Genomic DNA, 18,530 nt, shown 5'->3' with positions numbered 1-18,530 from the left:
CCAGATCTGAATTTAAAGAGTGATAACAGGCGGTGGGCTAAACCAAGGGCGGTGTTCTTTATAACAAAGGAGTAGAGACAAAATGTTTGTAAGTGGATTAGAGGATTAAGATTTTCTTATGGTTACGCCTCTAACTTGGGCAAGTGTACAAATGTGTCACATGGTAGGCTTGCTGAGTTGAAGGGTCATGATTATCATGTATTCATGGAGTCTTTGCTTCCGATCGTGTTCAGAGAACTTCCAACCAACATCTGAAAACCCCTCACAAAAATAAGTAAATTTTTTAGGAAGTTATGTGCTACAAAACTTAGCATTATTGACCTCAGAGTCATGGACAAGAACATTATTTTTGTCATACTTTATAAGTTAGAGAGGATATTCCCTCCATCTTCTTTAACGTTATAGAACATTTAGTAGTCCACCTACCGTACGAAGCAATACTATGTGGGCCGGTCCAATTTTGATGGATGTACCAATTTGAGAGGATGATTGGGTCATTCAAGCGCACCGTAAAGAATAGAGCTTAGATTGAGGGTAGCATCTGCAAAGCATTCCTAGTTTTGCTTCTATTTTTAGTCGCATGTTGAGTCACGTAGAACAAGGGTTGCAAGGAACGATGAGAAGGAAGAATCCTCGTCAAGTGGAATAATATACTTAATATTTTTGTCGAAATGAGCTGCAATGGGTGCGGGCAGTGACGACTACTGGTTAGATCAGAAGGAGATCGACACCACACATCTGCATGTGTTGCTTAACTGTGACCAAATTTCATCATACCTTATGTGAGTTTTTTTAGTCTTCGTAAATATTGTAATCAGTAACATACTAGCTTCCTAATCTAATTAAAACTTTGTTGTCCTATTCTATCATATAGGTTATTTCGAGAGATAAATCTGAAGGCCTCATTGAACAATTTTTTACGTTGGTTCTGAGAATACGTCAGCGTGCAACTAACTGACACAGTAGATTCATAACCAGTTGCACTTAGTTGGGGACCAATGAATAAGGCCATTAGCTACCCGATTTACAATGTTAACAGATATCAGTTCCATACCTTACAATGGCTGATTGGAAAGAAAACAGATAACACTGGAGTTTGGATTCGTGGGGATTCGGGTAGTGTCCATTCTAATTGGTTTGGTGTGTTGCACAACATAATTGAATTACAGTATTTTTGTTACACTACGTACAAGGTGTGCGTGTTTTAATGTGAATAGTATGATCTAAGTTCGCGACAAGAAACACGAAAGTACATGGACTAAGATATCATTGAAGTTAATGTAACTAGAAAATATAAATACTATGATCCTTTTATACTACCTCAAAATACACGACAGGTATACTATTTTCCTTATTCGAGTTCATACAAGTCTAATTGGGTGGTTGTGGTTAAGACTAAGCCAAGAGATTGCATCGAGTCTGATGATACGATAGAGGGTCAGGAACCTTACCAGATTGATGACCTAACTCCTTCGAAAACGGTGCTTGATACTAGTGAGTCAATCTCCCTTAGATCTGCTATTATGCATGATGACATCATTGAACTTGGACTAGATGCCAACGCATTTCCACCAGAGGACGACAATATTTAAGAAAAAGATGGGGTCGATGGCGATGAAGAAGAGGAATGTGGGTTCGATGATAATCAGGAAACTATATCAGAAGAGGAGGATGGTGAACCAGAGGAAGAAGATGATGAATCTGATTAGGGTTAATGTAAAGATAGTTCTGTAATATGTATTTCTTTAAGAAACTTTGCGCATTTGTAATATACATTTCAGTTAATGTAAACATAGTTCAGTTAATGTAATATAATTAGTATTTTTTCAGATATTTTAGTTACCATCATTCGGTATTTATAATTTATATTTTTCGTATTGCCTTATCAGGTTTGAAGCACTATTTCAATTACTAATTATCAGGGTCCACTAGAGATGAACAGAAAAAGATAATTAAACAAAAAATGAAAACGCTTCCGTCGAAATATTTCGATGGTAACATTATTTTTAAAAAATAAAAAAATATTTCTGTCGATATTATCCTCGGATGAATCGGTCGTTAATATGGCGGGAAATCCAACATAATCTATTTTCATACTAACTAGATTCCGTCGGACGAAAAAAATCGGACGGTAAACATTTGCTGGCGAGGTTTAACCGTCTGATTGTTTCCGACGGTAATTAATTTACCCGTCGAATTTTTTTTATTTTCCAACGATACTCAGCGCTTTTTTTGCAGTTCAAACCAATTAGGATTAAATCTTCGAAAAACAGATGAACAAATAGTTTGCAGGAAATCAGAGTCCATGGTTAACAAGGACTTTTTTGTAAATATACACATATAACTTTGTTTCTCTCGTTCAGATGATAACTTGAAATATTTGGTTTTTGTCCTGAATCTGCTATAAGGTTCTCTATTTCAAATTCTAAAAACCTCCTTTTGTTAGAAGCGGTCGATAAATTATTTTGGAATCTAATCTCCAACGATGATGTTCTTTCAAAATATTTTTTCATTACTAAAAGGATAAATTTATAAACCTAAGTTAATTGATTAATAAAAATAATTCACAATTTCATACAAATTTAGAAGTACAATATAATATTATAAATACAAAACATAAACTAAACAATAAAAAAAATACACAATAATATAATATCAAATTAAGATTGTAAATGGTAAAAAAAATTCAAGAATGATGCTGCAATGACCATGAGACACCAAGGCGCAAGCAACAAGCCATCCATTGATTGCAGTGAATCTCAAAAATTATTACCTCATATTATTTCTCAACTTATAGCATCTTCCAATAAGAAGACCAATTGTAAAAGTCATTCAAATTAGTTTTCAACAGCAACAAAGAGTAATATCCTAATTAAATTATAAGTCAATACACACAAACATGAGTCATTCAATTATTCAAACAGCGGCAACAAAGAACAATGTCACAATTCACACAATCTTTGTCAAAATTAAATTCTTATTATTAAATAGGATAAAATCAAATTTTACTTAACAAAATATCAAATCCAAGCAATAAAGCAAGCAGATCATTGAATGTACCAACTACTACCAAGAGTCCAAGATTTCAGTCTCTAGGAGGCAGCAGCCAGCTGCAATGCGGTGTCCATATGTCTTAGATCACTCCACACATCACAAGCACAGACCATTTTATTTCATATTACACTTTAAAAAATTTCACTATTTAGAGACAAATTCAACCAAGCAACTACATAAATATTGCATTTTTTCCATGCTAAAAAATTGATATCATTCTCAAATAGTTAATAATAGTTTCATCAATAAATTTTAATTTGTTCTTTGATTTGCGAGCAAGACACATTGCTTTAGCCCAAGCATAATATTTTGAAGGGTTCAATATGACATTCACAATGAAAATTCTAGGATTCTCATTTGGATGGAAGTAAAAAGGATTGTTCGGATCAATTTGCGCACTTGCCTAAGGCTGGTTCATTTTTTTTTGCTGATTCATCCTTTTTTGAAGATTCTAAAATCCTAAAATATAGTTTACTAATTTTAAAAAGCTTTGAATGTCATTTGTTGAAAATGTGTTTTCTATAGTTGGATCTCGTTTGGATCTTCTATTCGTTTCTTATTCGCCATAATTGGACCGAATTAGGATTAGTAGCTGTCTCTTCTTTCTTTTGAGCCTTGTTCGATTTTCACCACTGATTCAACCTTTCACGTTTATTGTACCATGTGAAAATAATGTTCGTGAATTGTGAACAATTATAGAAGATGATAAACAATAAGAGGAGAGGCAAAAAAAATAAAAATAAGGTAAAAAGAACTTGCTTGTTAAAGTTAGAATGAATAATCACAAAAACGAGTGTTACTGTACATAGACTATTTGTACAACTAACTAACTATGATTAGTTTTAATTTTTTTTAACTATATTTCTAGCAGACTTTTAAATATGGTAATATAATAATTAACTAACTAACTAAGATTAAAGGCTAATGACTATTTTAAATAAGTTCTATATCAACTAACATTTATCTTAAATCAAATAAAATATTAAAACATAATTCAATTATATACGCCTTAAACCAAATACAATATAAATATTTAATTGTTTTTATCTCTTAGTCTTCCTTTTTAACCGCAGACTTAAGATTTATGAAAATCGTATTTCACAAATACAAATGAACTGCCACATATTTTATATACAAGTATTATTTCGTATTCTTTCTTTAGAAAGTAATTAAATATTAAAAGAATAAAATATTTTATTATTTTTATTATGTTATATTAAATTTGATCTTACTATATATTAAATTATTGTGTAAATTATTTTATTATTATATTCTATATTTCGCCTTCTCAGTCAAAATTTTTTATATTCGTCGTTATTGTTAATAAATTAATTACCTTATAAAAAAGAATATTAATTTAAAATAACAAAAAATAGTTATCTTTTTTGTATTTTCAGCACAATTAAATATTATATATAAATGTTTTTAAATAATTATCTAAATATTTTATTATCTCTTACCGATCAATTGTGAAATATGCATGTCAATATTCATCGAGTAATTATTTATTATTCAAAATAATTACTGTAGACAAGATCGTGTAAGCAATAAAATTAAAAAAACAAACTGTACATCATTTCAAATAAAGAATATATGTGCTTCCTTATTTATATTAAGAGTAAGCTTTAATTTAGTACTAGTATTATTACAAAGTTCATTATATTAGCAGTGGGGCAAGTGTGCGCAAACCTCTCTTACATAAATATTGAGTGCTTTCTTCTATGATGTATATTGCTTCCTTAATACATTCAAATTATAACGTACTTATTTCGTTGTAAATTAGTTCTCGATTTATAAAGAAAATTGAGAACCCAAACCTAGAAAATAAACCTAGTCTTGGCATCAAGATTATATTGATGGATCCCTTGTAATTCTTGTAGACGTAATCATTCAAGATATAAAGTTTTTTGTGCATCATAGTACGCCAGAGGATCTTGTCAAAAATCTGACAGATTTAGCATCAAGAACCTTAAAATATTGTTCCTCACTATAATTTGGCTTTGGCACACGTCCTCCTTTTGTTACTGTGAAAGAAGCTCCATTTTCAAAAGCATCCCCAACTGAATGGAATTCCCACATGTTCCCATTTTCGCTGTTGCCTTTTCTCCATGTCACCTACACAACACATAATAATTAATTAAAATAATATATAGAGTATACATAATATAATTACTAAAACAATAATCGAAATAAATTGATGTTAATTAATTAATTTCATTACTGATTATTTAATTTATTTACCTCCTTGTTCCCAGATTCAGGGGCTATGAAGAGGTTAGATTGGCTTTTGAGACTTGGTCCCATGCTTCCACCAATAGCATATTGCATCCATCCCTGATAAAGATTGTTTGCTACATGTGCATATCCATGACGGATCCTATATATATTTTATAAATTTATTAATATTGTCAAATATATTATGAGTATAATTTGTATATAATTTTTTATAAATATAAGTCCAAATTATTAATATTAAATAGTGATTTAAAATAATAATATTTACTGATTATGTAACATTCTCAATAAAAAATTATTAGTCACCTAAACTTTGCAATAATTTATTATGTACTTACCTTGGCATACGCTGGTTACAATTTGGTCCAAAATGATTGTAGACAACAGTAACTTTCATATTCTGATCTCTAATATATCCATCATCATGCCCAAGAAGCATAACCTTATCTTGGTTCCGGAACCAGTTATTGGAGACGGTGACATCAGTGGAACCCCGTGTAACATCAAGAAGACCATCTTCACAATCTTGAAGTGTATTATGATCAATCCAAATCTTCGAAGCAGTGACTAGTCTAATGGCATCGCCATCAACTTGACCTAATGAAATCACCTTCCCATTTGGACCCATCACCAATCCCGGAGCTTGTGCTTTACAATCATGGATCCGAACGTTGTGGATTATTACGTTCGTCGCCTTCAAACAAATAACAAACAATTTGTTATTTGAGTAGTTAGCAATTCGGTATTCATGCACGCATATCAATTTAACTAATATAAATATATAATGATTTTGGGTTGAGTTAAGTTTTAAAATTGTTCTCTCAAATGTATTAAAATAATCTTTGAAATTTGAGATTGACAAAAATATATTTCATGCATTGCACAATTCTTTTATATGGAGTAATGACTCATCACTTTTTTATTATGATGTACTTTGAAAAGGTTTTAACAGATAAATATTAACAACATCAGAATTTATTATATTTATCCAATATTTTGTTATTAATTCAATTCCTTTAGTTTAATAATCCAACAACATACTTTATCTCATATTTTTAAATATTAATAGTTAATTGATGTCTAAAAATAATATACGTATTAACTAATATCATCAGAAACCATAAACTTTGAGAATTAACTCGTTTTGGTTACCTTAAAGATCATAAAGCATGCGTTACGAGCAATGTGGACGTTGGTACCGCGGCCATCAATGGCGGTAAAGCTACTAATAAGAAGGGGTTTTGCCAATGTAATTTTCATGTCACTTTTAAATGTGATCCAAACTTTTTGTTGAATCACAGAAGCTCCATATCGCAAGGTACCTGGCTTAGGGTTTATGGGGTCATCACTAGGGTCTATAACTTCATAATAGATGAGGTCACTGCCAATGTTGTTCATCATCTTGCCAGCATAGCCAATGGAGCAGTTTGCGAGTTGCGCGCGGTGGCTCCTCCATTGAGGATCCCGTCTCCAGCACCGATCAATCACATTCATTTTTATGCCAATTATTTTGGATTGCTTGGCACCATAAGTAGGGTTTAGAGAGAAAAGGGTGGCAAGAAAAATGGGCAAAAGAAAGTGAGAAAGGATACTAGCCATGGTGTATGTATGTTGTTAGGAATAATGTGTTATGTAGGGTTTTGGAGTAGTACGTAGTAGAATTCAGAATTGATTATATATATAGGCTATGGTGGATGTGGGAAATTGCTTCAAGTTTGTTGAAGTTGTTATGTGAAGCTATGGCCAAAGGAGTGTCGAATGCACGAGAAAGCTATCAATAGTAGAAATTGGGGAAGGTCCAGCTCAACTAAGTATAGTGTGAGTTAGGCTTAACCTTAAGTTAGATATAACGCGTTTAGCTAAATTTGAGCAATGACTAACTGACTATATAAGGGAAATTAAGGGAGCATCATTTAATATTGGGGAAATGTTACGGTATATTATTTTTTTATTTTTTTATTAGTATTTTTCAATTTAACATGTCAAAGACTAATTCATTGTATATAGGAATTTCATCTAAGGGTTTGCAACTGGCCAATAGCTTATTGCATACACAAAGTAGGATTCGAACCCCTAACGGACTAATGACTTATCATTAGACCAACCCAACTTAATTAATTAAGATGATATAGCATATAGACTTAAAATAATATTTATAACTACAGATATAGAGTTATAGAATTTTTTAAAGATACACTTAGTCACTTAGACACACTACACTCTTTAGACTAAATATAATTTTAAACTCGGTACTATATATATATATATATATTAAAAGGTATTGAGATTAATCACTTTAACTAAAGTCTCTAATTGATATTAATGAATAGGGAGATGCTAGGGGGACAATGACTTTGGTGAACAATATGACAACGTGCCTTAATAATTAGCCCAATTAGATTAATAACATAGGTATACTCGTAAACACCCCCTTTCTTAAATCCTAATTTTAATTATCTTAATTAATACCATTGTAATCCTCCCATCACTCCCCCTTTCTTTGACCCAACAGTCAAAACCTTTCCCCTTCCCTAACTTTCGAACACCCTTCAGCAAAGAAAACGTTAGCCTTCCCTCACCGCTATTTCGAACGGCATTGACGAAGGAGGACCTTCCCCCATTAGCCGCTCCTTTTTTGCTGCTACCCGTAGTTCATCCTGCCAATCGTCGTACCGAGCATCCGCCAGTGCCTCCATTGCGAAGACCACCAGCAGCAGAGGAGAATCCCTGGCCCCGTCGAGTGAAAGTCACCTAGAAACCACCGGCGTTGGCCTTTAATCGTAGTCTCCCTAGGTTGGAGCCGTTGCATGTTCGCATTGGTTGGAGTCATTACCGGGTGCAACAAGAGAAGCCGTGGGGTGTGTTTCTCTTCCCAGATTGAAGGTCAGTAAACCGATAACCGTTTATTGAATGTTTAGATGTTCATAGTAACTTTTATGTTCTGGCTGCTTAGAAGGGTTTTGTTGCTTTCGAAAATTCCTGGGTCTGTTTGACTTATCCATTTGTTTGTGAACATAAGGTAGTTGGAAGAAATAATGACACGTACATGTTTATGAGCATCCGAGTTTCTGCGTCTTGTATTTTAACGAGTTACTGTATTTGGCTTTGTTTTGCCTCCGGTTATTAGTAAGTCAGCAATTCGTGTGAAGCACGTGCTATGAATATGTTGCTTTGTAAGTTGTTTAATGAATCTAGATCGGATGTTCAATTTATTTATTAACGTATGGTTGAAAATTTTTCCCAGGTGTTTCCAAGTTGGTTGACGATGTTTAATTTTTTTTCATTCCTAAACCTAACCTAAGAGGCTGTCAAAATTTAGAAACTGTTAAATACTCTGATTATGAGTATGTGATATAGAAGAGATAGGCTTGAATTGGAATCCTGTTGGTTTATTTTACGAAAAAATTGTAAGTATAATTTAGGATAAATTTACATTTTTCTAGTCTTGGCTAAAAGTGTATTTTACTTCATCCTCACATGTCCACTTGCATTTGATCCATTTGATTGGAATGGATATAAGTAAAAGTACTTTTGGCGTTGAGTCTAACCGTGCAAAGACTATATTTACATGTTGATCAGCATATTTGATAACCATCACAATCAATATTAGGACTTGTTTTGGTGACTTACGTAATTAGAACTTCAATTTTTAATAGCTATGCTTACAAGGACGTTGTTTAACATTTAATTTTTTTAAACTACATATGTACTCTTACTGCACACGACTGTGGGGTGTTATGCTGTTGATTTTGATATGTTTATTTTTTTTAAATTATAGCATGAATAGTAATATCAAATAGTTCATGATTCCTTGGATTAAGGCAAAGATGTTTGAAATTTGTTGGAGCCTGGCTTGAAATTTTAGTATTGTTTTCTTTGTCTGTTTCTGGTTCATATGATGGACCGTTAATTTCTATAAATAACGGGTGTTCAATTTTGTAAGAAAGGATGGATTGAAAAATGTGACATGATCTACATCATTTAGGTAGTACTTTCTGATGTTGTGAAAGCTGGTTATATTAGGACTTGTTTTGGTTATTTAGGTACTTAGAAGTTCAATTTTTTAAGCAGCTACGCTTGCAAGGACCTTTTTTAACTTGATTTTTTTTTTAAACTGCCTATGTACAATTACTGCAGACAATTGTGGGTGTTATGCCTTTGTACTCTTACTGCCTATATACTCTCACTACATTTTAATTCTTATTTTATTCATTAACGTATGGTTGAAAATTTTTCCCAAGTGTTTGCAAGTTGGTTGACAATGTTAATTTTTTTTCATTCCAAAATCTAATCTAAGAGGCTGTCAAAATTTAGAAACTGTTAAATACTCTGATTATGAATATTTGATATAGAAGAGATAGGCTTGAATTGGAATCATGTTGGTTTATTTTAAGAAAAAATTGTAAGTATAATTTGGGATCTATTGACAATTTTCTAGTATTAGCTAAAAGTGTATTTGACTTAATCCTCACATGTCCACTTGTATTTGATCCATTTGATTGGAATAGATATAAGTGAAAGTACTATTGGCGTTGAGTCTAACCGTGCAAAGACTCTATTTACATGTTGATAAGCATATTTGATAACCATCGCAATCAATATTAGGTGTTGTTTTGGTGACTTACGTAATTAGAACTTCAAATTTAAGAGCTATGCTTCCAAGGACCTTGTTTAACATTTATTTTTTTTTTAAATTGCTATGTACTCTTACTACACACGATTGTGGGGTGTTATGATGTTGATTTTGATATGTTTCTTTTTAAAATTATAGCATGGATAGTAATATCAGATGGTTCATAGATCCTTGGATTAAGGTAAACATGTTTGAAATTCGTTGGAGCCATGCTTGATATTTTAGTATTATTTTTGTTGTCTGTTTCTGGTTCATTTGATTGATCGTTAATTTCTATAAATTACGGGTGTTCAATTTTGTAAGAAAAGATGGATAAAAAAATGTGACATGATCTACATCATTTAGGTAGTAATTTTTGATATTGCAAATCATTGGAGCCTAGCAAGCTGGCAATATTAGGACTTCTTTTGGTGAACATTTATGCTTCCTAGGACCTTGTTTTACTTGATTTTTTTAAACTGCGTATGTACTCTTACTGCACACGGCTGTGGGTGTTATGATGGTAATTTTTATATTTTGTTTCTTTAATTAACAGCATGGATAGTAATATCACGTGGTTCATGGATCCTTGGATTAAAGCAAACATGTTTGAAATTTGATGGAGTCTGTGCTTGATATTTTAGTATTCTTTTCTTTATATCTTTCCTGGTTCATTTGATTGACTTTTAATTTCAATAAATTACGGATGTTCAATTTTTACGAAAAGATTGATCCAAAAAATGAGATGGCTTTTAGCGGTGGCTTAAGTAGATATGAGTAAGATTGGTTGTAAAAACTATAGTTGCATCATGTATCATGTCTAGGTATGTATGGATATATAATTATCAATCTTGGATGTTGTAGAGAATCGTTTTAAAATTTAGATAATAATACATAGTTATACAGAAACAATTTTTGTTTCCTTTTGAAATTTTGCTAAATAATGCGAGCAGACTAATATAATATATGAAGGTGAAACAATTTATGTTTTTGAGTTGACCTACAGCAGTTATGAAGGATTTGTTTTCTGTTAATAATTTACAGTGTTAATAATAATAAGTAATTGTTATCAGGAATTGGGTGGGTTCATTTTGTAATCGGAAGGCCAATTTTTTAACTCATTATTTTATATGGAGCATGTTATGACCAATGTCAGGCTCTTTGCTGTTTACTTGAATTGCGCAGGACGTTTTGTTGGGCTGCCAGTGATTTCTTTTTTTTTTTGTTGTTGGTTGTTTTTGCAATTATAGTCAAATGATAATGTGTGTTTTGTATCAAGAGTTATGGTTGAATGTTTCTTGACAGGCAAGAATCTGCTTTGATTTTCACCTGCTAAACAGCATTTTAATGGGGAAAAAGGTAAGCAGTGCTTTGTGTTAACAAATGTTTGATTCTTTTTATTTCTAATAACTTGTATTGTGTTGCTTAACAGAAATTAGTGGAGACGCAATGTTCTCCATGCTACATCAACGGGATGATAACCCACTTGCAAGAAATGAATGCCGATGCAAAGCTAGCTGAGATTGATTCTATTGAGTTTGGCTTTGTGAAGCAGATTCCTCGCTGGGCAGTCAAGCAGACGATAATGATTCAACTAGCCAGGACTTACGATGTGGAGACAGACATACTTACAGTGGATGTCGGCAATATTCCAGTTAGTTCTAAGTTAATAGGAAGGGCGTTAGGGATACCCTCCAATGGTCAGCTCCTTATATTAAATTGTGAATTTGTTGTCATATATTTTGCTGTAGGTTTTGTTCTTAGGTATGGTTAAATTTATTCTATTTGCTTATTTCAATATGAAATGTAGGGAATGACATTCCGAAAATAGAAAAAAAATTCGGCTCACCGAGAAATCAAAGAACAATTTAAAAAGAAGACAACCACTCAACTGCGCGACTTTGTTTATGCCTGTCCTATGGAAACAGAAGTGGATAGGATTAATTTTAGAAGGTACTTCATATTGGTGGTCTTAAAGACGTTCCTGTGTCCAACCAGCCAACAAACAATTTCTCCATGGCACATTCCTCCAATTTTGGATGTCTCAGATCCAAGAAAATTTAACTGGGCACAGAAAACATTCAAGTGGCTAGGGAAGGCGATTGAAACACACCAAAATAAGAAGCTTGAAACTTGTGGCGGCTGCATGTTTGCCCTAATGGTAAGTTTAATTGTTCATTTAGTTATTTAGCCCACTTGGGGTAATGATGAACTAAGAAACCGTACAATCTTTCCATCCAGCTCTTGTACTTTCAGCGGCTAAGGCATGGGCCACTAGAGCGCTGTCAAGAACCGGAGCCATGGTTGACTGCATGGACTCCATCAGAACTTGAAAAAAAGGCAAACAATGTAATTGATGAGGTACTAGGATGGATGATATGTTCTCTATTATAATATAATCAACCTAAGACATTTATTATTTTCTACCTTGGGCTTTTGGATGAGCGTTTCGTAAGCTCAGTTGACCCTTTGATGTTAGGGTCCCATTGGAAAGAGGGCCAAATTTTGAGAGGATCCAAAATTGCAAACCAGGAAGAAGAGGGGAGAATATGCAGCTAAAAAAAGAGCGGAAAGAGAAAATGCAGGAGTAAAGCGGCTCAAAAGGTAATGTGTCCTTTGCAATTTAAAGCACGGGCAACATTAAAGTCAAAGGCGTTTAGATTAGATTATAACTTCTGGTGTTTATTTTTAATTGCACAAATGGACTCATGCTCCTATAGAATTTGGATGTTTTATAGGTTCCACAACAGTGTACTTGTATGTCGAACTAATTAAAGTTGGTATGTGGAATTGTCGCTTAATGTACACAGGAATGCAATGAGGCATCTGTTAAAAATATGGACTATAAGAAACCAGCTGAAACACCATCAATGACATGTGAATCAAAACTTCCTGGAAGCCCTACAGAGCCACCAGGGGTGAGTTCATCTTAGTGTCTACATGTGTTGGCATCATAAATTAATTACTACGATCTACTATTGATGTTTCTTACGAAGTGAATTTTTTGTTATGGTCATGGATTTGTATGCGAGTATATAACATAGCTGTTTCTTTCTAAAAGCATGATAATTTGGTGTATATTCCATATTCAGGAAAGCAAGATAGGAACCCGAAGAAAGCTGCTCGTCATCAGACCCAAATTTTGTAAAGGCAGCCATACAGCACGTGTTGCTGAGACGCACAAGAAGAGGATTGCAGTTGTTTCTGACTCCGATGACGATGACCACATGCCACATGTTATTCCAAAGCACCGTTTATTTGATCACAGCTCAAGCCTGACAGGTGAGCACCTAAATCAGGATGCCGAACAGTTTGATGGGCCGCAATTTGATCCAATTACACCTTCCACAGTAACAGGGCAAGTAACTGAATATGATTTTGACAGGTAAGCTCTATCAGTTTACATCTGTTGTAGATATGTAATGGATGTATCTTGATTTACATGTGACTTACATCAGAGTAATAACCGACTTGCCTTATTTTGTTGACTTCGATGCAGAGAGTTTGATTTGAACTTCGTGCAGTGTCCAGAAGTCGAGGAGATATTGGTAAAAGTTGAACAGAAGAAATACAACAATCCTTTGGAAATGGAACCCCTACAGACCGTGATGCCAAATAAGTCATAGTGCTAGACCCCGAGTCTCGGAAGGCCTAGCTTTTCACTGGGTTTGACACAACTTAAGAAGCCACCGATCACACCCCCATCACAGCAGTACATCCAAGTCTTAAGGATGTTAAGTTAGGAGAGGAGAAGGAAGACACGGTCCGAGATTGGATTCTGAACTCTTCCCTCAACGAAGATGAGCTGTTGGCAACCTACGAAGGTAGGCCATATCTTCGGCTGTTGAGGAAGGATCTATTAACATTGAAAGCACGTGGTTGGGTTAACAGCAACGTAAGTGCGTAATCTCGATGTTTTAGCTTCACTTATTGCATTCTCCGTACACTTTATATCATGGTTTTAAATTTTGCACCGCAGATCATTCAATGGATGTGTTACGCATTCAATGATGCACAGTTCGAGATATTCAAACGTGATTTCTACTGTGTCTGTCCGGGCATATTGGTATGAATAATATAATATTTTCACAACTTATTGTCGGCACTTTATAACTGACTGATCCTCTTACAATAGGAAACAGTCATGCAACCGCACAACCTCGAATCATTCCATAACGGGCCAGTTGTGGTGTATGAGGGCTTGGGTCCAAACTTTGGAGAGGATTCCAGATTCTTTATAACTATTGTAAGTAATAACATGCAATTTTGAATCCACACTAAAAGTAACCATCCACTCACCTAATGACGCGAACATCCACATTATAAATCCTATAACTAATCAGTTGCCATTCATAATCCACATTAAAAGTAACCATCCAGTAATATATTGAGGTGAACATCCACATTATAACTCGTGACTAATAACATGCCATTCGTCATACACACTAAATAACCATCCGGAAACAAATAGAAATAACCATCTGCAAACCTACTAAACCGAACATCCGCTTTATTTATCTTAGTTACTAAGACACTTGTTGTATATAAAAAAATAACCATGCACAAGCCTAAGGAATCGAACATCCATACTATATGAAAATTAAATAATCAAAAACAAATAGCTAATCCGATAAGAAGTAACCATCCAAACACCAGAAAAATAACAATCAATAACCATAGTAAAGCGAACATCCTAGACATGCCACTTGAAGTTAAAAGCACACAACATCCCAAATTTATTAAATGGTTAAAATATAAGCAGAAAACCTATAAGCAGGCCAGATACGTGAGTAGCATCAATATAATGCCATGGAAATACCAATTTCATAATTTTCTTATCATAGAAAACCTAAACAAAGAAAATGACCATGAAACATACATATTGAGTTGTATGACCTAACAAAAGGGACCTCTAATATAACATAATGGATGCAGTATCGTAAACAATCTAGGTATTGTCAAAGGAGTTTAACAGCGACATGAATCCACCAAGTCCTTGCTTAGCAATCTGCTGAGCGAAAGCCTCCGAAGCTTGATTTACAGCAGATTCTACACGATTATCCTGAAACAAACAAGCTAAATCAAAACCAACCTAATATCGACGTAATAAAAACCGTTGTAAAAGTGAAGTTTAACTTTAATTCCTATACATACCTTGCGTACACTCTTCCGCTTTCTCTGCATGGATTTTCTGATTGATTTATCCAACTCATATCCTAGCCTTTTGCCTTTTGGACGACTCTTAGTGGTTACCTTTGATGGGGCCTGAATGTCCTCTGTGCCGAAAACGGTTGAAGGGCCTGTGATGATGCTATTGTGTGCAGTAGCGACAGTGTTATTTCGCATCTTGCCACGGTAATCTACTAGCTTGGCCCTTACATCCTCCAGAACATTATGCAGCATGTCTGCCTCATCATCACAGTCCACGAATTCCTATGCAACATTGTAGAAATGTGCACACAACTCTCTGAATATGTTTTGTGGCTTTCATTTGAACGTCTAACGTCATGGCTACTCTTAATGTAGGTGTGCTTGCGCTTTATGTTCTTGCTCCAACGAGGTAAAACATAGCAGGAAAGCACCTCATTAACTTTGTAAGATGAAAGTACTACAAGACAGTGGCAACATAATATACCTGCACTCTCGAACAAGTTGCAATCACATCGAACCTCGTGTGTCAAACGATCAAAATGGATGTCAAACGTAACATATCGAGTCGTCTCATAGACTAGTATTTCCTCTTCCACTTTTACCCTAGCGGAGTTGCCCTGTTCATCCACGGCACGAATAGTGCAATCAGCCTTCTTGCTAAACTCAGTTTGGACATCCCTAAACATCTCGTTGGTGTACTCTTTTTGAAATTGTCTCTCGATGGCTGATCTAGTTGAACATGGGATTAGACCTCTCGAGTCTACAGCATTGTCCTCCAGTTCTTTCTGCTCTTTCGTTCCTAGGACATTGTCGAACTCGTGGACGAACTGGACCAAACTAGTTTTACAATTTAAGTATCCACCAAAGAATGAATGCATACCCTCACTCCTCTACGTACTCCTCATGGAAGCCCAGAATTGACCCTTGAAAAAGATAGGCACCCACATGTGTCGGTCTTCAAGCAGATTTAAAAAAGAAACAAACCCACCAAAAAACAAAACCATGCATAAGAACATTTTTTTGAACAGAATACAAGAACACAACAACATCTAAGCACTTCCGGCACATGATTTTCCTAAAAAGACACAAACCTGATAGCCATCTGTTGTGATGTAAGTTGAACTCATCAATGAACTCAGCCCAATGATCCTCGAAATCCTCAACCGATTTAGAGTTCCATATAATGTGTTTCAACTCAGTATTCAACTCTTTGAACCTAGAATAACCTCCAAGCTTGTTGTGTATCTTTTGTGTTATATGCCATATGCACTACCGGTGTCGTGTATTGGGCAGGACCTTCTTAATTGCACCAAACATAGACTTGCATTGGTCTGTGATGATGCCCTTCAGTGTCGTTCCCATGCACTCCAGCCATTGTGTGAACACCCACTCAAAACTTGAGATCTCCTCACTGCCTAGCAGAGCGCAGCCTAACAAAGTAGACTTACCATTGTGGTTCACACCAATGAAAGCAGCGAACGACAATCCATGCCTAAAGGACGAACAACTATATTTAGAAACATGAAACTAATAAAAAATAATAAAATAATTAAACAATGTGAACTTAAATACATTTTACCGGTTCGTGCTGTATGTGGTATCAAATGAGACCACCTCTCCATAGTATTCATAAGATGCCCTATACCTTGCATCCACCCAAACTGCACTCGTAAACTTGATATCCTCATTTATATTCACTGCGTAAAAGTAGTTCGGATTCAACTCCTTCATTCACATGAAGTAGTTTAGCATCTCCTTGACATCTGCGTTGACATTTGTGGATCAGAGTCTTGATGAAATGTAATTCCTGACGTCCTTCTCTGAGAAGCCCAAGTTCGAAGGCCTACCAACTTCATTGGCTAATGCTAGAAAGGTCTTGTTGGGTCGAATGCCTGCCTCATTATTAACCTCAATGATACACTTCGCATGCATTGTTAACTCCCTGTTCTCGTGGTAGTGCACCGCCTTCCTAGTTGAACACGGGTGCGAGTGATTTAGTTCAACCTTCAACAAGACCCAATCATGCTTTTCCCTATCGAACTTTGCATATATTCTTGCTCTGCATCCCACACCTGCCATTGTGTTCTTCCATATGGGTGCCTTGACACGAGATGCCCAGAAACCCTCCCGATTGCAATGGATAGATTGGTTGATCGGTTGCTTTGTCATCCTGTCAAAATTTGTGGCCCTTATCTTACTTATGAAACCAACTTTTTTTGCATAGGTCACATAAAAATCCTGGGCCAACTTCGAATGCTCAAACCACATCCCAACTCTTGGTATTTCATCGTCAGCAAGGCAACTATGGTCTGGTAACTGCAAATCAGTTCAAAATAGACATCATTTCAGCCACACGACGATAAATGGTCTATTCAAACATGCAGTTAATGAAAAAACAACAATAAAATAAAGTCCGAACCTCATCAACAAGTTTCGTGTCATCACATTCCAACTCAGTAATTTTCGTATATTCTATGGCCTACAATCAAACATACACAACGTAAGTAGATACTATAATAAAATATCAACTAAATAGATTTTATTAATACTATATCAAAAAATATGATATTAAAATTTATTAATATGCATGAATTAAGATAAAGTGGCACCTAATCAGTTAGTATTGTGTTAATTATTATTTATATAGAGAATGCATAAATCCACCACATATCAAGTATCACTACACAAACTAAAATAGAGTCTTCTACTACCATGTAAAAAGTCTTGTTATTAGCTCCTATAATTTTCTTCCATATTTATCCAAACTTGTTAGTGCATGCATGGTTCGATAGCATACAGATGGGGATTGTAACAATTTTAGTCGCAACCATGTGCAAAATTTTCTTATTTAACACTATACATATATTCAAAACATGTTAGGGTGACCTATTAAAGAGGTATTGTAACAATTCATCATATCCAGTAAATAAATTTCTAACTTTATCTTCTTTAGAACTTTTCACATGGTTCATTGAAACTAGTTATAAAAACCTAACAAGAACCCAATCTGTAACTAGTAAGTAGTAACAACTAACTAGTACATTGTATTATAACATTCCACCATTCTAAAAATGTAATTGTTTTCTCTTTTTAGGTAGAAAAAATTCAAACTAATCCTTTCACGGGATCATCCACTTATATATTACACTTTAACTAATAACCACATGAATGAACAAGAACACCATCCAAATTGTTCCGTTTGTAACAAAATATCATAATGGATTAAGAATGTTGAGCTTTTAATAACTATCTAATTTATATGAAAATAAACATACGTCTAAAAGAAACAAGATACATTGTTTACCTTGTCCAACTGTTCACTTTCTCCATCGAACGAATCACCGGTAAAAGAAACTGGCACGAGACAACTCGGTTCAACGGAATTGTGCTCCACTAAAATGGTTGTGATAGGTGGAGACCTTGGACTGCAGGGGCTGCACAGGGCGTGATCACGGTGACCTACACCGGGCTGCACTGT

At 34.6% G+C, this 18,530-nt stretch overlaps 1 protein-coding gene across 1 annotated transcript; it reads right to left on the bottom strand.

The window, feature by feature from the left end:
• Positions 1–4,895: 4,895 nt before the first annotated feature.
• On the bottom strand, positions 4,896–7,128 carry LOC107464611 (putative pectate lyase 14). The gene is made up of 4 exons (XM_016083527.3): positions 6,442–7,128; positions 5,628–5,983; positions 5,296–5,431; positions 4,896–5,169 (listed from the first exon to the last, which is right to left on the bottom strand). Exons 1-4 carry the CDS (start codon positions 6,886–6,888, stop codon positions 4,969–4,971), a joined length of 1,140 nt encoding a protein of 379 aa, XP_015939013.2. The 5' UTR covers positions 6,889–7,128; the 3' UTR covers positions 4,896–4,968.
• Positions 7,129–18,530: the final 11,402 nt, after the last annotated feature.

This window comes from Arachis duranensis, chromosome 9 (genome assembly GCF_000817695.3).
Source record: "Arachis duranensis cultivar V14167 chromosome 9, aradu.V14167.gnm2.J7QH, whole genome shotgun sequence".
Taxonomy (NCBI): domain Eukaryota; kingdom Viridiplantae; phylum Streptophyta; class Magnoliopsida; order Fabales; family Fabaceae; genus Arachis; species Arachis duranensis.
Note: the sequence above shows the minus strand (reverse complement) of the source record. Positions and strands in the feature narration are given on the sequence as shown.